A 16,880-nucleotide genomic window follows, 5' to 3' on the forward strand; every position below is an offset into this window, starting at 1 on the left:
TGTTACTCTGATTAGTCAGGGTATGTTAAAATAAATGTTTCTAAAGAAGCCTTTCGGATCGTCTTATACTTGGGTAAAAACAGTAGTAAACTTCATGCGTGTTTGACAATTGTTGCACTCTACCTCAGTCATATTGCAGTTTTAATGGCCAGCTGCATATTTTATTTAATGTCTTGACTTACAATTCTTTTTCAACACAATTTCAGTCACAACATTTATGAGTAACTCACACGATTCTGTACTACTTCACCAGTTACGTTTTCATTATTCAGCAAAATACTCTGTCTGCACTACACTGCAAAGCCAGCAACATCACTTACATTTCAAGATGTTCTAGACGGTCGATCTCCGAGAAGGCAGCAGGCGACAGCTTCGTAGCGTGAGTGACGGAGAGCTGCCGCAAACCGGGACATCCGTGGCTGATGGCAATTACTGTGTTATCTTCCACACCGTATCCGTGTGGTAGATCCAGCACTTTCAGTTGTGGCAGTCCTCCATTCCTTAAAAATACAATCGAGTACATAGTTTATGTTGTGTCACATTATTTTGTCTTTATAATGGGGGGAAAAAAATCAGAAACAGCAACCTGACACATTCTGCTTACAATGACAGAACACACCCTGCTCACCAATTTTGATAACTTCAGGACGCTGATCAGTTGCCACAGCAAAGTAACTCTCACGAAAGGATAGGGTCACAACACTACATTTTTTGGAAACATCCACATCAAATGAACCGAGGCGCTATCTGATTTGCACCAAGTACAATTTTAGAACACTAAAAAATAGGGAAATTGTAACTATATTAATTTTCCAGGTATCAAAATTCTAATTTAAATTTGTTTCATATATGTTCGACTGATCACGGACAGTGGGGACTCGCGGATATCGAGGTGATCATTATATAGTATGGGAAAATAAAACTGGCCATAACACGAGAGTAGAGCAACATTGGCAACCTCGATTTGAGCAATAGAGAACCACGGGTCAGAAATGCACCGTCGGGAAGCTCCCGCTGTAGAACAGCAGCCGGTCAGCTGCAAGGATGTGTCTAGTTGTGTAATTTTGTCAGAATCGGTGCTACTGAAGTTGTTAGAATATAAGTTAATTCAGGTTATCTCTACATGACAAAAAAACAAACATGTAGCCTATACATTTCAGTATTAACAACACTGGATCTTACAGTACCTCATGTCAACTATCTACATGCAGTCCTGTTTCTCCAGTACCAATTAGTATCTTATTATTGACATTACAGTACTATTAGCATAATTGGATTTAACAGTCTACCATTAAACAGTAAACATAACAGAAAATTCGTGTGTCAGGTAACTAGCCGTGGATACGTATTTAAAGTTTTACCAAGTTTGACAGACCAGCTGATACTATCATCTGCAGCTAATTTAAGTAGTAACTGTGCTCAGAGCACACACTTTTCCGTGCTCTCGTCACCGATCAGCTGTAGCTCCACAACGGTGCAGTTATGACCTACAGTTATTCAGAAAATGTTTGTCAATTCTGTGTCCTCTTCTGTGGTCTGAATCGATCAGTCTGGTTGTTGTTCTCTGTCTTTCATATGACCAAACAACTCAGTCATTTATGTCATACAACTGAGTCTGTGAAAATAAAAGTTTCTTAAAATATGTACAGCTGTGGTATGTGTCACGCCAAAGTTTCACCCGTTACCACAGATGTGCCTCGAGATAAAGGCCTCACTGACTGTGGCTGACTGGTACGAGACCTGTGTTCATATTATTTGTTTACTTTGATCCTCAGTCCAGATTCTGCTTTCTGTACGCTTTCTGTTTTTTATTGGCAACAAAGTGTTTTACAATTCCTATTGCTGTCTTCTAGGACTTGGAGAGGGGACTTAGTATACAAGTTTTTAATAATGAACCCGCACCTCTTGAGATGTAAAATAAGTTTGAAGATTAGAACACTTTTGAATCCACCACTTCCCAGTGCGCGCACCTATTGAGAGGAATGTGCCGTTCTCACACGCTGTTGTAATTATGACATCACGTACTATTTTCCTCTGACTCCAACAATGGCTGCAAGTACGTTCACTGGTCAGTACGTTCACAACTGCAGCGATCTGCGGTGTTTCACAGACCGGCCAAACTCTCTACTTTGAAGAGAATGTCCTTCACCACGTAGAATGGAACACTAAGACGAATATTCTAAACACTGACTGTATCGTGTGCTCCTACAGCACGCGAGTCGGAGCTCATTACCTCCACTGTGTGCGTGTCTGCACACAGTGAAGTGGAAGATATGAAAGTGATCCAACCTTCAAACTTATTTTACATCCAAATGGTAAATTTGCAGACATGGGTTCCTCATCAGATTTGTTCTGCCAAGTCACCTGCACAACCCTTAGGAACCTGCAACAGGAATTGTGAAAATCTTTCTTTAAGCGTTTTTTGGAAACGTGAATATGAAAAACAAAAATTGTCTCACACACACACACACACACACACACACACACACTCTCTCTCTCTCTCTCTCTCTCTCTCTCTCTCTCTCTCTCTCTCTCTCTCTCTCTGTGTGTGTCTCTGTGTCTCTCTCTGTGTGTGTGTGTGTGTGTGTGTGTGTCCCCTCTAACTTGCCAAAGGGTTTCTTCTGAAAAACTCTACACTTCTGCTATCTAGTGCAGTGAGAGGCTTCCTTTACTTCATAATATTTACATTAGAACTGCCAGATCTTTGGCTGGTTGATTTGAAGCCACCAAATTTGTGAGTAACCCTGACAGCTGAGAGACCTAACCCCTGCTGGCTCAGTACATGTTTTCAGTAACAAACAGCACACCATACTGTACATATGCAAGGGTAAGATGACCCCAATTTTAAGACGAGCCCCCTTTTATTTGACTGGCTTCTTAAGAAAAATTAATTTTTAACATATTCTTGACCAATCAAAATTACAAACTGTTTTATTGACAAAGTATTTGCCTAAAGAGTTAACATTATACCTGTTCTAAATTTATGCCATTTTAATTGAATTAACTGTGAGTTGTTCTGATGTGATGACCTCAGAATATGGCTGTTTTCATCCAAATACGTGTAGGATTTTGCTTTTGTACAGGTGTGACAATTTTGCGGTGTCTCTCACTTCCAAACACATAATCTGCTCACTGCTCTCTCATTAGCTACATAGAACTGACAGCTGACACATATCCTTTCACACCCGTCATACATCACAGTGAACATCGATAACACTACAGCGGGAAACACACAACTACGCCACTGGCCCCTATGTAGACTAACTGTCTGCTGCAGAAGTTAATACTACTATTGTGTGTTTGTCCAGTTTTAAAGTCAATTCAGTTCTGAATACATGTGCATTCAGGCAAACTGCAGTTTAAACATGGAAGATGTACAAAAAGAGACAGAGTATGTGGTACAGATTACCACTGTTGGCATATCAGGTATCTTATGTGACCTCAGTAAGGCATTTGCTATGGTGAACCATACACAGCTGCCCCTCAAATTAGCTTCTTATGGTGTCCATGAAAAATCTTTAAATTAGTTCAAGTCATATCTCAAAAATAGGAAACAGAGGGTAGTTATACAACATAAGGGCAAGAAAGCTTGCTCTAGTTGGAAGGAAATACATGCAGGTGTACCCCAGGGGTCCATACAAGGCCCATTACTATATAAATGACACACCAGGTAAGGTAACTTCAGATACGATTCTGTATGCAGATGACTCAACAGCAGTAGTCTGCTGTAAAAACACTGAAGAATTAGCACAGAAAACAAAACAGACTGATCATGTGGATTGCTTACTGAAGCAGTTAAATAGTTTTGTTTATGCAATGAGGGTTCCGAATAAAGTAACTGACTTAGCTGTTAGGAAAATTGTGTATCATACATATTTTATATCAGTTGTAAGGTATGGCATAATTTTTTGGGGAGTTGAAAAGGAAGCCACCCAAGAGTGTTCAAGCTACAGAAAAAAAAATTATCAGAGCTATGACTGGAACAAACCTTTATTTGCAAGCCTTGACTTTCTGACCATTCCTTCCATGTTTATATATGAAACACTTCTCTGAGTTAAGAAACCCACATCTTTTTGAGGGAAATTCATTTACACATACTTATCCAACAAAACACAAACAAGATTACATGTTACATTGCCATAGACAACCATTATCTGAAAATACTGCATATTACATGGCTTTGAAGCTTAGCAAATAAAATCCATTCAAAGATGAAGGACTGTAAGCTAGAATCTACCTGTGCAAACATTGAAAATATTTAAAAAGCCAACTGCTACTACAGTGTGGATGATTTTATAAACAGAGACAAGTAGGAGATAACATATCTGTTTTGTTTTCCTGTTTTTTCTACATTACGTTCTATGTGTATGCTTATGTTCCCTTTTACTGGAGGTATATGTTCTTTTTAAATGTGTCGATACTTGTAAACTATCATGAGAACTATGTATCTAAATATGTAGATGTAAACACATATATTACATTTATGGAAATATGTGGTCCTTGAGGTATGTCCATATTTATAAACTACAGAAACAAACATGAAAAATACTTCCATATGCGTTATTTTAATGTATCTTGTTTTAGGTATCCTTAGGTAGGCACAGAATTATTCATTGATGAGTGACCAATATTTCAATCAAACGACTGTATATAACATGTCATGTGACAATAAAGATGTTGTGTTGGCTGAAGAGTCAACACCGTGTTACGAGAGGAGGCCAAAAGGCACGCATTTTAGCTCACGCAGGCTGGCATAAGGAGGGAAGAACTATATTGACGTGAGATCTGGAACATGACAAGGAATTAGAATTCAGAAAGCGGACATAATTAGTTTGATACTTAACTTTAATCCATTAATGATGAACATTGCTCTTGACGGTACATGATTCACAATATTATCTGTTCAGATTATAGTAACTGAATATGGCACCTTGCTAGGTCATAGCAAATGACGTAGCTGAAGCAGGTCCGACGTATACTAACGGACCGCAGCCGATTTAAAGGCTACCACCTAGCAAGTGTGGTGTCTGGTGGTGACACCACAAAAGATTCTCTTCTGTTCTATTCCCCTCCCCACACTCATCCTAGTTCCCTGCCAAGCTGTTCCCCCACCGAGCCTCGTATAGTGCTGCTCGAGACTGTGGAACGTGTACTACAATATCTTCAGAGTGCAAGTCAGATGTAACAACAATGACAACCACAACCGATACATAAATAAAGTTCACAATCATGATTCGGTCCAATTCTTTAACTATTGCTTACCCCACGATCTACTGACGTCTGTCAGTACTATCTCCTGATGAGTCTCGCCACTATAATTTACAGTCAACCTAATACGATTTATTTTGTTAATTAGAAATCTAATTCTGGATTAATTTTCCTCTCTTCTCATCTGAATGTCACCAAGTTCTAAAGCTGATTAAAAGTTGGTAATGTTTCACCCATTGTTCTAATACACGAACAGCAACTGAATTTCTCACTTGCAATGCACTTGATAAATCCTTCCAGTCTCTCATAATCAAATAAAATATTGATCTGGGGTCAGAATCGAGTAATGTTTTTTGAAGGACAACATTTTCGCTTTTGAATGTTATGTTTACTTAAAAATTAGTATTAATGTTTCTATCGGGAAACCTCGAGACTCTTTCGATGCAAATATCGTTTGCCCGGCCCTGCCCTTCTGAATTCTTCAAAATAAACCTGCACGTGACCTCAGCTAGCAAAGCTTCATCTGTAAATGTAGGATACCCTCTATATACTCTATTAAACAATGTTAAAATGTTAATCTCAGCAGCAATAGTTTAATCTGCCAATATTACTCGATCTCATATTTTCTGAATGGCAAATTTGGAAAAAAAACCTCATCTTATAATCAGGTAAATACAGCAGTTACCTACTTGATGGGTCACTTACGTAAAAGCCAGAGCAGCTGTTCCGGGCGGTATTCGATCGGGGACGGACATCCTGAGTTCCCGCAAGTGCTTCAAGCTTCCGACGGTAGTGAACGCCTCTCTGGCCGAGTTGCGGACTATGTCGTACTCATAAAGTTCCAGACGTTCCAAGCTGTCGGCATATACCGGCAGCAACGGTATGACGTGCCTTTCTAACAACAGAAATGGGGCTCATGAAAATTATTCGTCTTCTGTCACATTTGAGGAGACCACACAAACGGCATACACTATATTCCAATTCCAAATTAAGGGTTCTTATTCTGCATTTGTAACATTTCTGTGTTCGACTGTCACCTTTACATCACTTGCCACTGAAATACGAAATCATTACTATTACCACCACATTAATTTGCATCGAAAGTATACCTGTGAGGGACAGATTGCGTGGGTATACATCAGACATCGTGGTGAGTGTCAGGGCACTGGGTACTAGGCCTTCTGTTGGGTACAAAATAGTCTTTCCGCTCCCGGGATTGGAATGACTTCTTACCCTCTCCCTTAAAACCCAAATCCTTTCGTCTTTCCCTTTCCTTCCCTCTTTCCTGACGAGGCAACCGTTGGTTGCGAAAGCTAGAATTTTGTGTTTATGTTTGTGTGTCTATCGACATGCCAGCGCTTTCGTTTGGTAAGTCACATCATCTTTGTTTTTATATATATAGGTGCCTATCGATCTGCCAGCGCTTTCGTTCGGTAAGTCACACATCTTTGTTTTTAGATATATTTTTCTTTCCCTCTCCATCCCCCTTTCCTGATGAGGCAACAGTTTGTTGCGAAAGTTTGAATTTTGTGTGTGTGTTTGTTTTTTTGTGTGTCAGTGCTTTTGTTTGGTAAGTCTCATCATTCCACGTGGGAAAAATATATCTAAAAACAAAGATGATGTGACTTACCAAACAAAAGTGCTGGCAGGTCGATAGACACACAAACAAACACAAACATATACACTAAATTCAAGCTTTCGCAACCAACGGTTGCTTCGTCAGGAAAGAGGGAAGGAGAGGAAAAGACGAAAGGATGTGGGTTTTAAGGGAGAGGGTAAGGAGTCATTATAATCCCAGGAGCAGAAAGACTTACCTTAGGGGGAAAAAAGGACAGGTATACACTCGCACACACACACATATCCATCCGCATATACACAGACACAAGCAGACATTTGTAAAGGCAAAGAGTTTGGGCATAGATGTCAGTCGAGGCGGAAATACAGAGGCAAAGATGTTGTTGAAAGACAGGTCAGGTATGAGCAGTGGCAAATTGAAATTAGAAATTAGCGGAGATTGAGGACTGGCGGATAGTGAGAAGAGAGGATATGCTGAAGGGCAAGTTTCCATCTCCGGAGTTCTGACAGGTTGGTGTTAGTGGGAAGTATCCAGATAACCCGGACGGTGTAACACTGTGCCAAGATGTGCTGGCCGTGCACCAAGGCATGTTTAGCCACAGGGTGATCCTCATTACCAACAAACACTGTCTGCCTGTGTCCATTCATGCGAATGGACAGTTTGTTGCTGGTCATTCCCACATAGAAGGCTTCACAGTGTAGGCAGGTCAGTTGGTAAATCACGTGGGTGCTTTCACACGTGGCGCTGCCTTTGATCGTGTACACCTTCTGGATTACAGGACTGGAGTAGGTGGTGGTGGGAGGGTGCATGGGACAGGTTTTACACCGGGGGCGGTTACAAGGGTAGGAGCCAGAGGGTAGGGAAGGTGGTTTGGGGATTTCATAGGGATGAACTAAGAGGTTACGAAGGTTAGGTGGACGGCAGAAAGACACTCTTGGTGGAGTGGGGAGGATTTCATGAAGGATGGATCTCATTTCAGGGCAGGATTTGAGGAAGTCGTATCCCTGCTGGAGAGCCACATTCAGAGTCTGATCCAGTCCTGTCACAAGTGGGGCACTTTTGGGGTTCTTCTGTGGGAGATTCTGGGTTTGAGAGGATGAGGAAGTGGCTCTGGTTATTTGCTTCTGTACCAGGTTGGGAGGGTAGTTGCGGGATGCGAATGCTGTTTTCAGGTTGTTGGTGTAATGGTTTTCGGATTCCGGACTGGAGCAGATTTGTTTGCCATGAAGACCTAGGCTGTAGGGAAGGGACCGCTTGATGTGGAATGGGTGGCAGCTGTCATAATGGAGGTACTGTTGCTTGTTGGTGGGTTTGATGTGGACGGACGTGTGAAGCTGGCCATTGGACAGGTGGAGGTCAACGTCAAGGAAAGTGGCATGGGATTTAGAGTAGGACCAGGTGAATCTGATGGAACCAAAGGAGTTGAGGTTAAAGAGGAAATTCTGGAGTTCTTCTTCACTGTGAGTCCAGATCATAAAAATGTCATCAATAAATCTGTACCAAACTTTGGGTTGGCAGGCCTGGGTAACCAAGAAGGCTTCCTCTAAGCGACCCATGAATAGGTTGGCGTACGAGGGGGCCATCCTGGTACCCATGGCTGTTCCCTTTAATTGTTGGTATGTCTGGCCTTCGAAAGTGAAGAAGTTGTGGGTCAGGATGAAGCTGGCTAAGGTAATGAGGAAAGAGGTTTTAGGTAGGGTGGCAGGTGATCGGCGTGAAAGGAAGTGCTCCATCGCAGCGAGGCCCTGGACATGCGGAATATTTGTGTATAAGGAAGTGGCATCAGTGGTTACAAGGATGGTTTCCGGGGGTAACAGATTGGGTAGGGATTCCAGGCATTCGAGAAAGTGGTTGGTGTCTTTGATGAAGGATGGGAGACTGCATGTAATGGGTTGAAGGTGTTGATCTACGTAGGCAGAGATGCGTTCTGTGGGGGCTTGGTAACCAGCTACAATGGGACGGCCGGGATGATTGGGTTTGTGAATTTTAGGAAGAAGGTAGAAGGTAGGGGTGCGGGGTGTTGGTGGGGTCAGGTGGTTGATGGAGTCAGGTGAAAGGTTTTGTAGGGGGCCTAAGGTTCTGAGGATTCGTTGAAGCTCCGCCTGGACATCAGGAATGGGATTACCTTGGCAAACTTTGTAAGTAGTGTTGTCTGAAAGCTGACGTAGTCCCTCAGCCACATACTCCCGACGATCAAGTACCTCAGTCGTGGAACCCTTGTCCGCCGGAAGAATGGCGATGGATCGGTCAGCCTTCAGATCACAGATAGCCTGGGCTTCAGCAGTGGTGATGTTGGGAGTAGGATTAAGGATTTTTAAGAAGGATTGAGAGGCAAGGCTGGAAGTCAGAAATTCCTGGAAGGTTTGGAGAGGGTGATTTTGAGGAAGAGGAGGTGGGTCCCGCTGTGACGGAGGACGGAACTGTTCCAGGCAGGGTTCAATTTGGATAGTGTCTTGGGGAGTTGGATCATTAGGAGTAGGATTAGGATCATTTTTCTTCGTGGCAAAGTGATATTTCCAGCAGAGAGTACAGGTGTAGGACAGTAAATCTTTGACGAGGGCTGTTTGGTTGAATCTGGGAGTGGGGCTGAAGGTGAGGCCTTTGGATAGGACAGGGGTTTCAGATTGGGAGAGAGGTTTGGAGGAAAGGTTAACTACTGAATTGGGGTGTTGTGGTTCCAGATTGTGTTGATTGAAATTTTGAGGTTTTGGAGGGAGTGGAGCTGGAAGTGGGAGATTGAGTAGATGGGAGAGACTGGGTTTGTGTGCAATGAGAGGAAGTTGAGGTTTGCTGGAAAGGTTGTGAAGGGTGAGTGAGTTGCCTTTCCGGAGGTGGGAAACCAGGAGATTGGATAGTTTTTTAAGGTGGAGGGTGGCATGCTGTTCCAATTTGCGGTTGGCCTGTAGGAGGATGCTCTGAACAGCCGGTGTGGATGTGGGAGAGGAAGGATTGAGGACTTTTATTAAGGATAGGAGTTGACGGGTGTGTTGATTGGCTGAGTGGGTGTGTAGCTGAAGGATTAGGTGGGTGAGGGCAATGGATTGTTCAGTTTGGAACTGGTATAGGGACTGATGGAAAGAAGGGTTGCAGCCAGAGATGGGAACTTTAAGTGTGAGGCCTTTGGGGGTGATGCCAAATGTCAGACAAGCCTGAGAAAATAAAATATGGGAGTGTAATCTGGCTAGGGCGAAGGCATGTTTGTGGAACAGCCATGGGTACCAGGATGGCCCCCTCGTACGCCAACCTATTCATGGGTCGCTTAGAGGAAGCCTTCTTGGTTACCCAGGCCTGCCAACCCAAAGTTTTCATGATCTGGACTCACAGTGAAGAAGAAATCCAGAATTTCCTCTTTAACCTCAACTCCTTTGGTTCCATCAGATTCACCTGGTCCTACTCTAAATCCCATGCCACTTTCCTTGACGTTGACCTCCACCTGTCCAATGGCTAGCTTCACATGTCTGTCCACATCAAACCCACCAACAAGCAACAGTACCTCCATTATGACAGCTGCCACCCATTCCACATCAGGCGGTCCCTTCCCTACAGCCTAGGTCTTCATGGCAAACAAATCTGCTCCAGTACGGAATCCGTGAACCATTACACCAACAACCTGAAAACAGCTTTCGCATCCCGTAACTACCCTCCCAACCTGGTACAGAAGCAAATAACCAGAGCCACTTCCTCATCTCCTCAAACCCAGAACCTCCCACAGAAGAACCACAAAAGTGCCCCACTTGTGACAGGATACTTTCCGGGACTGGATCAGATTCTGAATGTGGCTCTCCAGCAGGGATACGACTTCCTCAAATCCTGCCCTGAAATGAGATCCATCCTTCATGAAATCCTCCCCACTCCACCAAGAGTGTCTTTCTGCCGTCCACCTAACCTTCGTAACCTCTTAGTTCATCCCTATGAAATCCCCAAACCACCTTCCCTACCCTCTGGCTCCTACCCTCGTAACCGCCCCCGGTGTAAAACCTGTCCCATGCACCCTCCCACCACCACCTACTCCAGTCCTGTAATCCGGAAGGTGTACACGATCAAAGGCAGCGCCACGTGTGAAAGCACCCACGTGATTTACCAACTGACCTGCCTACACTGTGAAGCCTTCTATGTGGGAATGACCCGCAACAAACTGTCCATTCGCATGAATGGACACAGGCAGACAGTGTTTGTTGGTAATGAGGATCATCCTGTGGCTAAACATGCCTTGGTGCACGGCCAGCCCATCTTGGCACAGTGTTACACCACCTGGGTTATCTGGATACTTCCCACTAACACCAACCTGTCAGAACTCCGGATATGGGAACTTGCCCTTCAGCATATCCTCTCTTCTCACTATCCGCCAGGCCTCAATCTCCGCTAATTTCTAATTTCAATTTGCCGCCGCTCATACCTCACCTGTCTTTCAACAATGTCTTTGCCTCTGTACTTCCGCCTCGACTGACATCTCTGCCCAAACTCTTTGCCTTTACAAATGTCTGCTTGTGGCTGTGTATATGCGGATGGATATGTGTGTTTGTGCGCGCGAGTGTATACCTGTCCTTTTTTCCCCCTAAGGTAAGTCTTTCCGCTCCCAGGATTGGAATGACTCCTTACCCTCTCCCTTAAAACCCACATCCTTTCGTCTTTCCCTCTCCTTCCCTCTTTCCTGATGAGGCAACAGTTTGTTGCAAAAGCTTGAATTTTGTGTGTATGTTTGTGTGTGTGTCGACCCGCCAGCACTTTCATTTGGTAAGTCTCATCATCTTTGGTTTTATATATATATATAAAATAGAGGGAAACATTCCACGTGGGAAAAATATATCTAAAAACAAAGATGACGAGACTTACCAAACGAAAGCGCTAGCACGTTGATAGACACACAAACAAACACAAACATACACACTAAATTCAAGCTTTCGCAACCAACGGTTGCTTCGTCAGGAAAGAGGGAAGGAGAGGGAAAGACGAAAGAATGTCTCATTTGTGCTGAGCTACTACCATAGGAGTTTTGCTCTCCCAAAATCTAAATCTAGCTCTATGCCAATTAACTGTACCAGAAAGATGAAAAGTGGGTTCATACAAAAAATATAATAGCTCAGAAAAAATGTGCACCTCCATTTCTTCTAGAATTCCTGTGCAAAATTCTTACCTTTTGGTGTGGTCATCAGATGCAATGCTTGCAACAATTCCAGTGTGTATGATTTCTGATGCAGTCAGTTTCCGAACTCACCATATCTCGAGTTGAAAGGTTTTAAGTTTATTGTTCACTCGTGTCACGGATTTTCTAGGGCGCCTTTTGTAAGTTGCACAGATACCTTTGACATCTTCACTCTATGTGCAAGGATGACACTCACTTTTCCATTTGCAGATGCACCAATTTTCTGTGATTTTCAGTGGCACTCGTACATTTGTTTACTGGCAGGCAGCTCTCTGTCAAATTGTTATCAAAATACACATTTCACACTAACAGTGGACTCCGATTTTGCTAATTGCAGCACAGAAACAAATGCCTCCGTGGTGTCTCCATTTTCCTACGAATGAGCAACAGCAGCACTGCACCTTTAATTGAACTTCTATGTCAACTGCTCAAAAGTTTCCACTTTTCTCTGTCTGGAGTTGCATTTCTATCCTTTATAGTATGTAAAAGATTAATCCCAGAAATATGCCACTCCTCTTTGAATAACCCTGTATTTTGGCAAGTGTAGTCCTTTAAAATGACTGTCGTGTATGAGGCACAGACTGACAAGCCACAGTGGAAGAGATGCGCCGCACTAGCTCCGAATACGAGTAGGTGCGCGATCGAATGCCGGGCACTCGCGGACAGGCGATACCGAGAGGATAACCTAGGCACGTAAAGCGCCGACCCAACTGATTTTTGTAGTTCAGTTAGGCCCTGATCAGTTTGTGAGTTCACCACTATGCAACTTTACAAATCTTAATCTGAGAATGCAGCATTTGCAGTGAACTTTGTGTTTCAGTGTGAAGCTCGTATCTCTGCCTCAAATCTGTTCCTCACTACAGGCTAATAACCAATACCAAGCGTCATTGCTTCTGCTGCTGCTGCTTCTACTACTACTACTACTACTACTACTACCACTATTATTATACAGTTATATCACAACCATCATCGTGTATCGGTATTTATCTACATAATTTAATTACATTTTTGTGAGTTCAATGTATCATTACAAGATATGAAATATGCACTTGTGCTGACATGAATGCATGAACAAAAGGTGTTTATGGTTTTCTTCTCTTCCCCCCCCCCCCCCCCCCCCCCCTCTCTCTCTCTCTCTCTCTCTCTCGCCTAAGTGTGAGGTTTACTTTGTTCAGATACTGTTGCCCCATGTGTCAGCGTTATCAACCATCACTGCAAATACATGTGCTCACTGAACACCATCTACAGAAAATTCTATACTGTATTTTTTTTTAATTTTGAGTGCATATTCCACAGGGAGTTATTTTTGTGTGTGCATAACAATGAAACAATGACAGTCCAGGCCACAGTGGTTCCTGATAATGGTTAATTGTGGACAACAGTTAATGTATCACAGGTAAAGGGACTCTGAAGTGTGTAACTGAACTGTAGTATACTGAATTTTTACATCCAAGTGCTGGGACCAGCTCTTGACATACAGTTAAACCCCTGCTTACACTTTTCAGTGGAATGACACACACACACACACACACACACACACACACACACACACACACACACAAAGTGTAAGTTGCAGGAAATTGCAAAATACAGGAAAGCATTGGAAACAAACCAAGTAAAAAATGAATAAATTTATCTTACTGTCATTCTCTTTATATTGTTCAAAATCAGAAATTATAACAATCTAAATTTTGCCTATTTAAAAAAAACTGAAATAATTGTTTTTGCTTCTTTCTAACAGCAATTTGTTGTATTCTTTTGTTAAACCACATTAAAAGAGCATTTTAATTCTACTGTCAAACTTATTACCGGTAATCATTATAAACCTATGGTAAATAAAACTTGTAACACAATATTGGTTGAAACATTAATGTTGGGAGTCTTTAATAAATGGAGAACAAGAGACACAAAATCATACAGCTTGTTGTCGACAAGCAGATCACACGGTTCAGGAACATCCTGGGCGAGGAAGAGGACGGAAATTGCAACATTATGGAGCATCTCGAGGAGGAATATTTACGTCTGACACTAAGTCGTACCGACATAAGACTGCGTGCCTCGTACGGATTCATGTATTTTACACTGAAGTAACAACAATTCGTGAAAGCTCGTTATAGAGTGATGTCTTGTTTGTATAAATGACTGAAATTAAATCAAAGCTGTGGTAATACAAGACAATGAGCAGAAGGAAGGCTGCTACTACAGTCAATACTGTCAGGTCACGATCATCATTCGGGAAGTGCCTCAGCGTGCTTTCCCACCCTTCCAAACACTGCGTACCTATAAACAGGTGGCTGTGGCCAAACATGATGACAATGAAAATCTCACTTACTATGCTAACGCTGTCTGACACGATTATTAACTTTGTGTATAGTCTCCATTTTCTGCTTTGTTCCGAGGTTGACTTTGAGTAGGAATACAATGCACTTTTTGCAGATATCTGCACAAAAAACAAAGTCAAATGTTGTGATAATGTCAAAGAAAACTTAAAGGTGCGGGAAATGTCGTAACACGGAATCAGTGACGACAGGAAAGTACTGAATTCAGAGAATGTGACTCCTGATTGTAATGACAAAAATGAATATAAAAAGCAAGAAAATGTAAAATGTGAGAATGTAAACACAGTGGTTTACTGTATTTATTTTTGGGAGTTTAGCATGACATTCACACGGTCACACTTTCATATGCGAGCTGCAGTAGAAAGCCATTTTTGCCAAATGTTTCACAATAAAATTACATAGTACCAAAACATATGTTCCACTACAAGCTTGCACAGTAGCATGCACAGTCCCCTCACATACGAGTTGCCAAGTTTCTCATACTGTTGCTACTGCGCAGCAAAAAGTAGAAGAGAAGTAAAAGATGACAGAATATTGCTGATGTAAATGGGAAAGTAATGGGCCCAGAATTGTGCCCTGAGGGATAAACATTTCAAAAACTTCCTCTTCCACAGGCTGTGCATACGCAATCAATCGACAGTGGCATATGGTAAATTATAAGTCCCCATTCTGAAATGACACAGTCTACCCATTAATTTCACTACGAAGCCCCATCTACAGACTAATGTGAAAAAAACTGAGAAACCCAAAATGTGCAATTGAGACAGGTCTGCCGGGTACTACCGAATCACACAGAACTGAACTGGGCACAACTGTTAAATACAGCGGCACTATTAGCTACGAGTGAAAGTAATTACGTAATAAACGTGACAGAAGATGTTTGAAGACATAGATATGTTTACTGAACTAGACCTAGCTTAAAAGCACTGTAACAATAATTAGATGTCTCCTTAACATTTTGTATCTCGTGTCCCTATGTATACATAACGGTGAAATATGCCAAATGTCTTTTACACAGTGTGAAAAATACCGAACATACGAGAACAGTATTCGTCGAGCAAAAGTTGGCTCGAGTAAAAGTTAGACATTCGTACGAGGAGAGATAATAGTACTCACCTCGTTCCACCCACCGACCACTTTATTCGTAAGCACTTTAGGGTGTTCTTCTTGGCATTCAGAAAGTACTTCAGATCATCCGTATCGACAGACATACGTCCGAAGTCAATCTCGACCAGTCGGGGGCACCCGTCACCCAAAGGTCTCAGCACACAAGGACGCAGGACGCAAGTCGTCCCCACGTATCTCTCTTGCAGACACAGCACACGGAGGTGCTGCAGACGCGACACCGCCTCTGAAAATTTCTCGGTCTTCAGTAGCTCATCGGGTGCCGTCAGCACGTGTATCCCGGAGCACTGCTTGACCGAGTTCTTCACCGTCTGCAACCGCACACTTCCTGTAGTACAGTAACACTTCTGAGCTAAGGAGTGGGATACACTGAAACAAAAGAAGCACTATTAATGGTCGTTCAAACAGATGCTTTCTGCCTCTTCTGAAGCACCTGACCAATTTCCAGCAACAGAAGTTGCACAGCAGCTAAACAGACGGCCACAGAGGAAGTCAGTAACTGCGGTGAACGAGAGGAAAGCACCCGCACCGTCCACGCTCACCAAACTGACTTCCTATCAGCTAACAGGTGTCCTCCCTTCTGATGACTCCCGAGTCAGTTCGTATTGTCGATGTCACAGCTGCTCGCACCACCGTGTGTCTTTTTTGATCCCAGGAAACACTCTGAATGGCCTACATTTCAGAACAACTGAACTCTACTCTTCTTCCTTGTTGTTAATTGACTATGTGCCACCCCAGTAATCATATATACATTGAGACAAAGTAGTTACTGGGCAAAAGCTCAATGGATCAGAATGGAAATACATTAGTGGAGTTTCCTCAGTTCAGAAGGAGTTTTTCAGTAAAAAATGCTTACTACCCAAAAGGTTCATTTAGGTCCATTATGGTTTATTTAATGTTTTTTTTTTTTTTTGAGTTGTTTTAAGCTGTAATACGATACCAATGCAACACTTGACCAACATTATTTTATAAAACAAACTATCACATACAAAAACGGCATTAAATGTGTGATTACATATGAGTTAATGTGTTAATGTTCAGCATGTGAACAAGAAAAGGTTTAGTAAAGGTTTGAAATTATGTTTGAAGTGTGCTGAAAGTCAATGGCCATCCTATTCATCAAACACTGGAGGAGTATTATTCGGATAACTTTTTTCTGTTTTAAGCAAAATGCAGTCTTTCAAACGTCTCAGTGCTTACGATTAAATATCTCCCTGGATATCACAAGATATGTTTAATTCAGTTGACGAAAGGAGAAAATATAAAAATCCAGCAAATGAAGCAGTTGAAGGGAAGTACACACATCTAAAAAATGAGATTAACAAAAAATCCAAAATGGCTAAGCAGGAGTGGTTTGAAGACATAGGATACAGAAGTATATATAACCCAGTGAAAGATAGATACCACCTGAAGGAAAGTTAGAGAGACATTTTCAGAAAAGGAAAGCATCTGTACAAATAACAAGAGGCCAGATGGAAAACCAGTCCTA

General features: G+C 42.3%; 1 protein-coding gene across 3 annotated transcripts in view; it reads right to left on the reverse strand.

The window, feature by feature from the left end:
* The window catches only part of LOC126484077 (uncharacterized), a 91,979-nt gene that overhangs the window by 24,974 nt on the left and 50,125 nt on the right, over positions 1-16,880 (reverse strand). For all 3 annotated transcript variants that reach the window (XM_050107448.1, XM_050107447.1, XM_050107449.1), the window contains exons 4-6: positions 15,383-15,702; positions 5,914-6,099; positions 321-500 (exon numbers count right to left, since the gene is read on the reverse strand). In XM_050107448.1, coding sequence (XP_049963405.1) covers positions 321-500; positions 5,914-6,099; positions 15,383-15,702 — 686 coding nt within the window. The remainder of the gene's footprint in view (positions 1-320; positions 501-5,913; positions 6,100-15,382; positions 15,703-16,880) is intronic.

The sequence above is a fragment of the Schistocerca serialis genome, chromosome 6, assembly GCF_023864345.2.
Source record: "Schistocerca serialis cubense isolate TAMUIC-IGC-003099 chromosome 6, iqSchSeri2.2, whole genome shotgun sequence".
NCBI lineage: Eukaryota > Metazoa > Arthropoda > Insecta > Orthoptera > Acrididae > Schistocerca > Schistocerca serialis.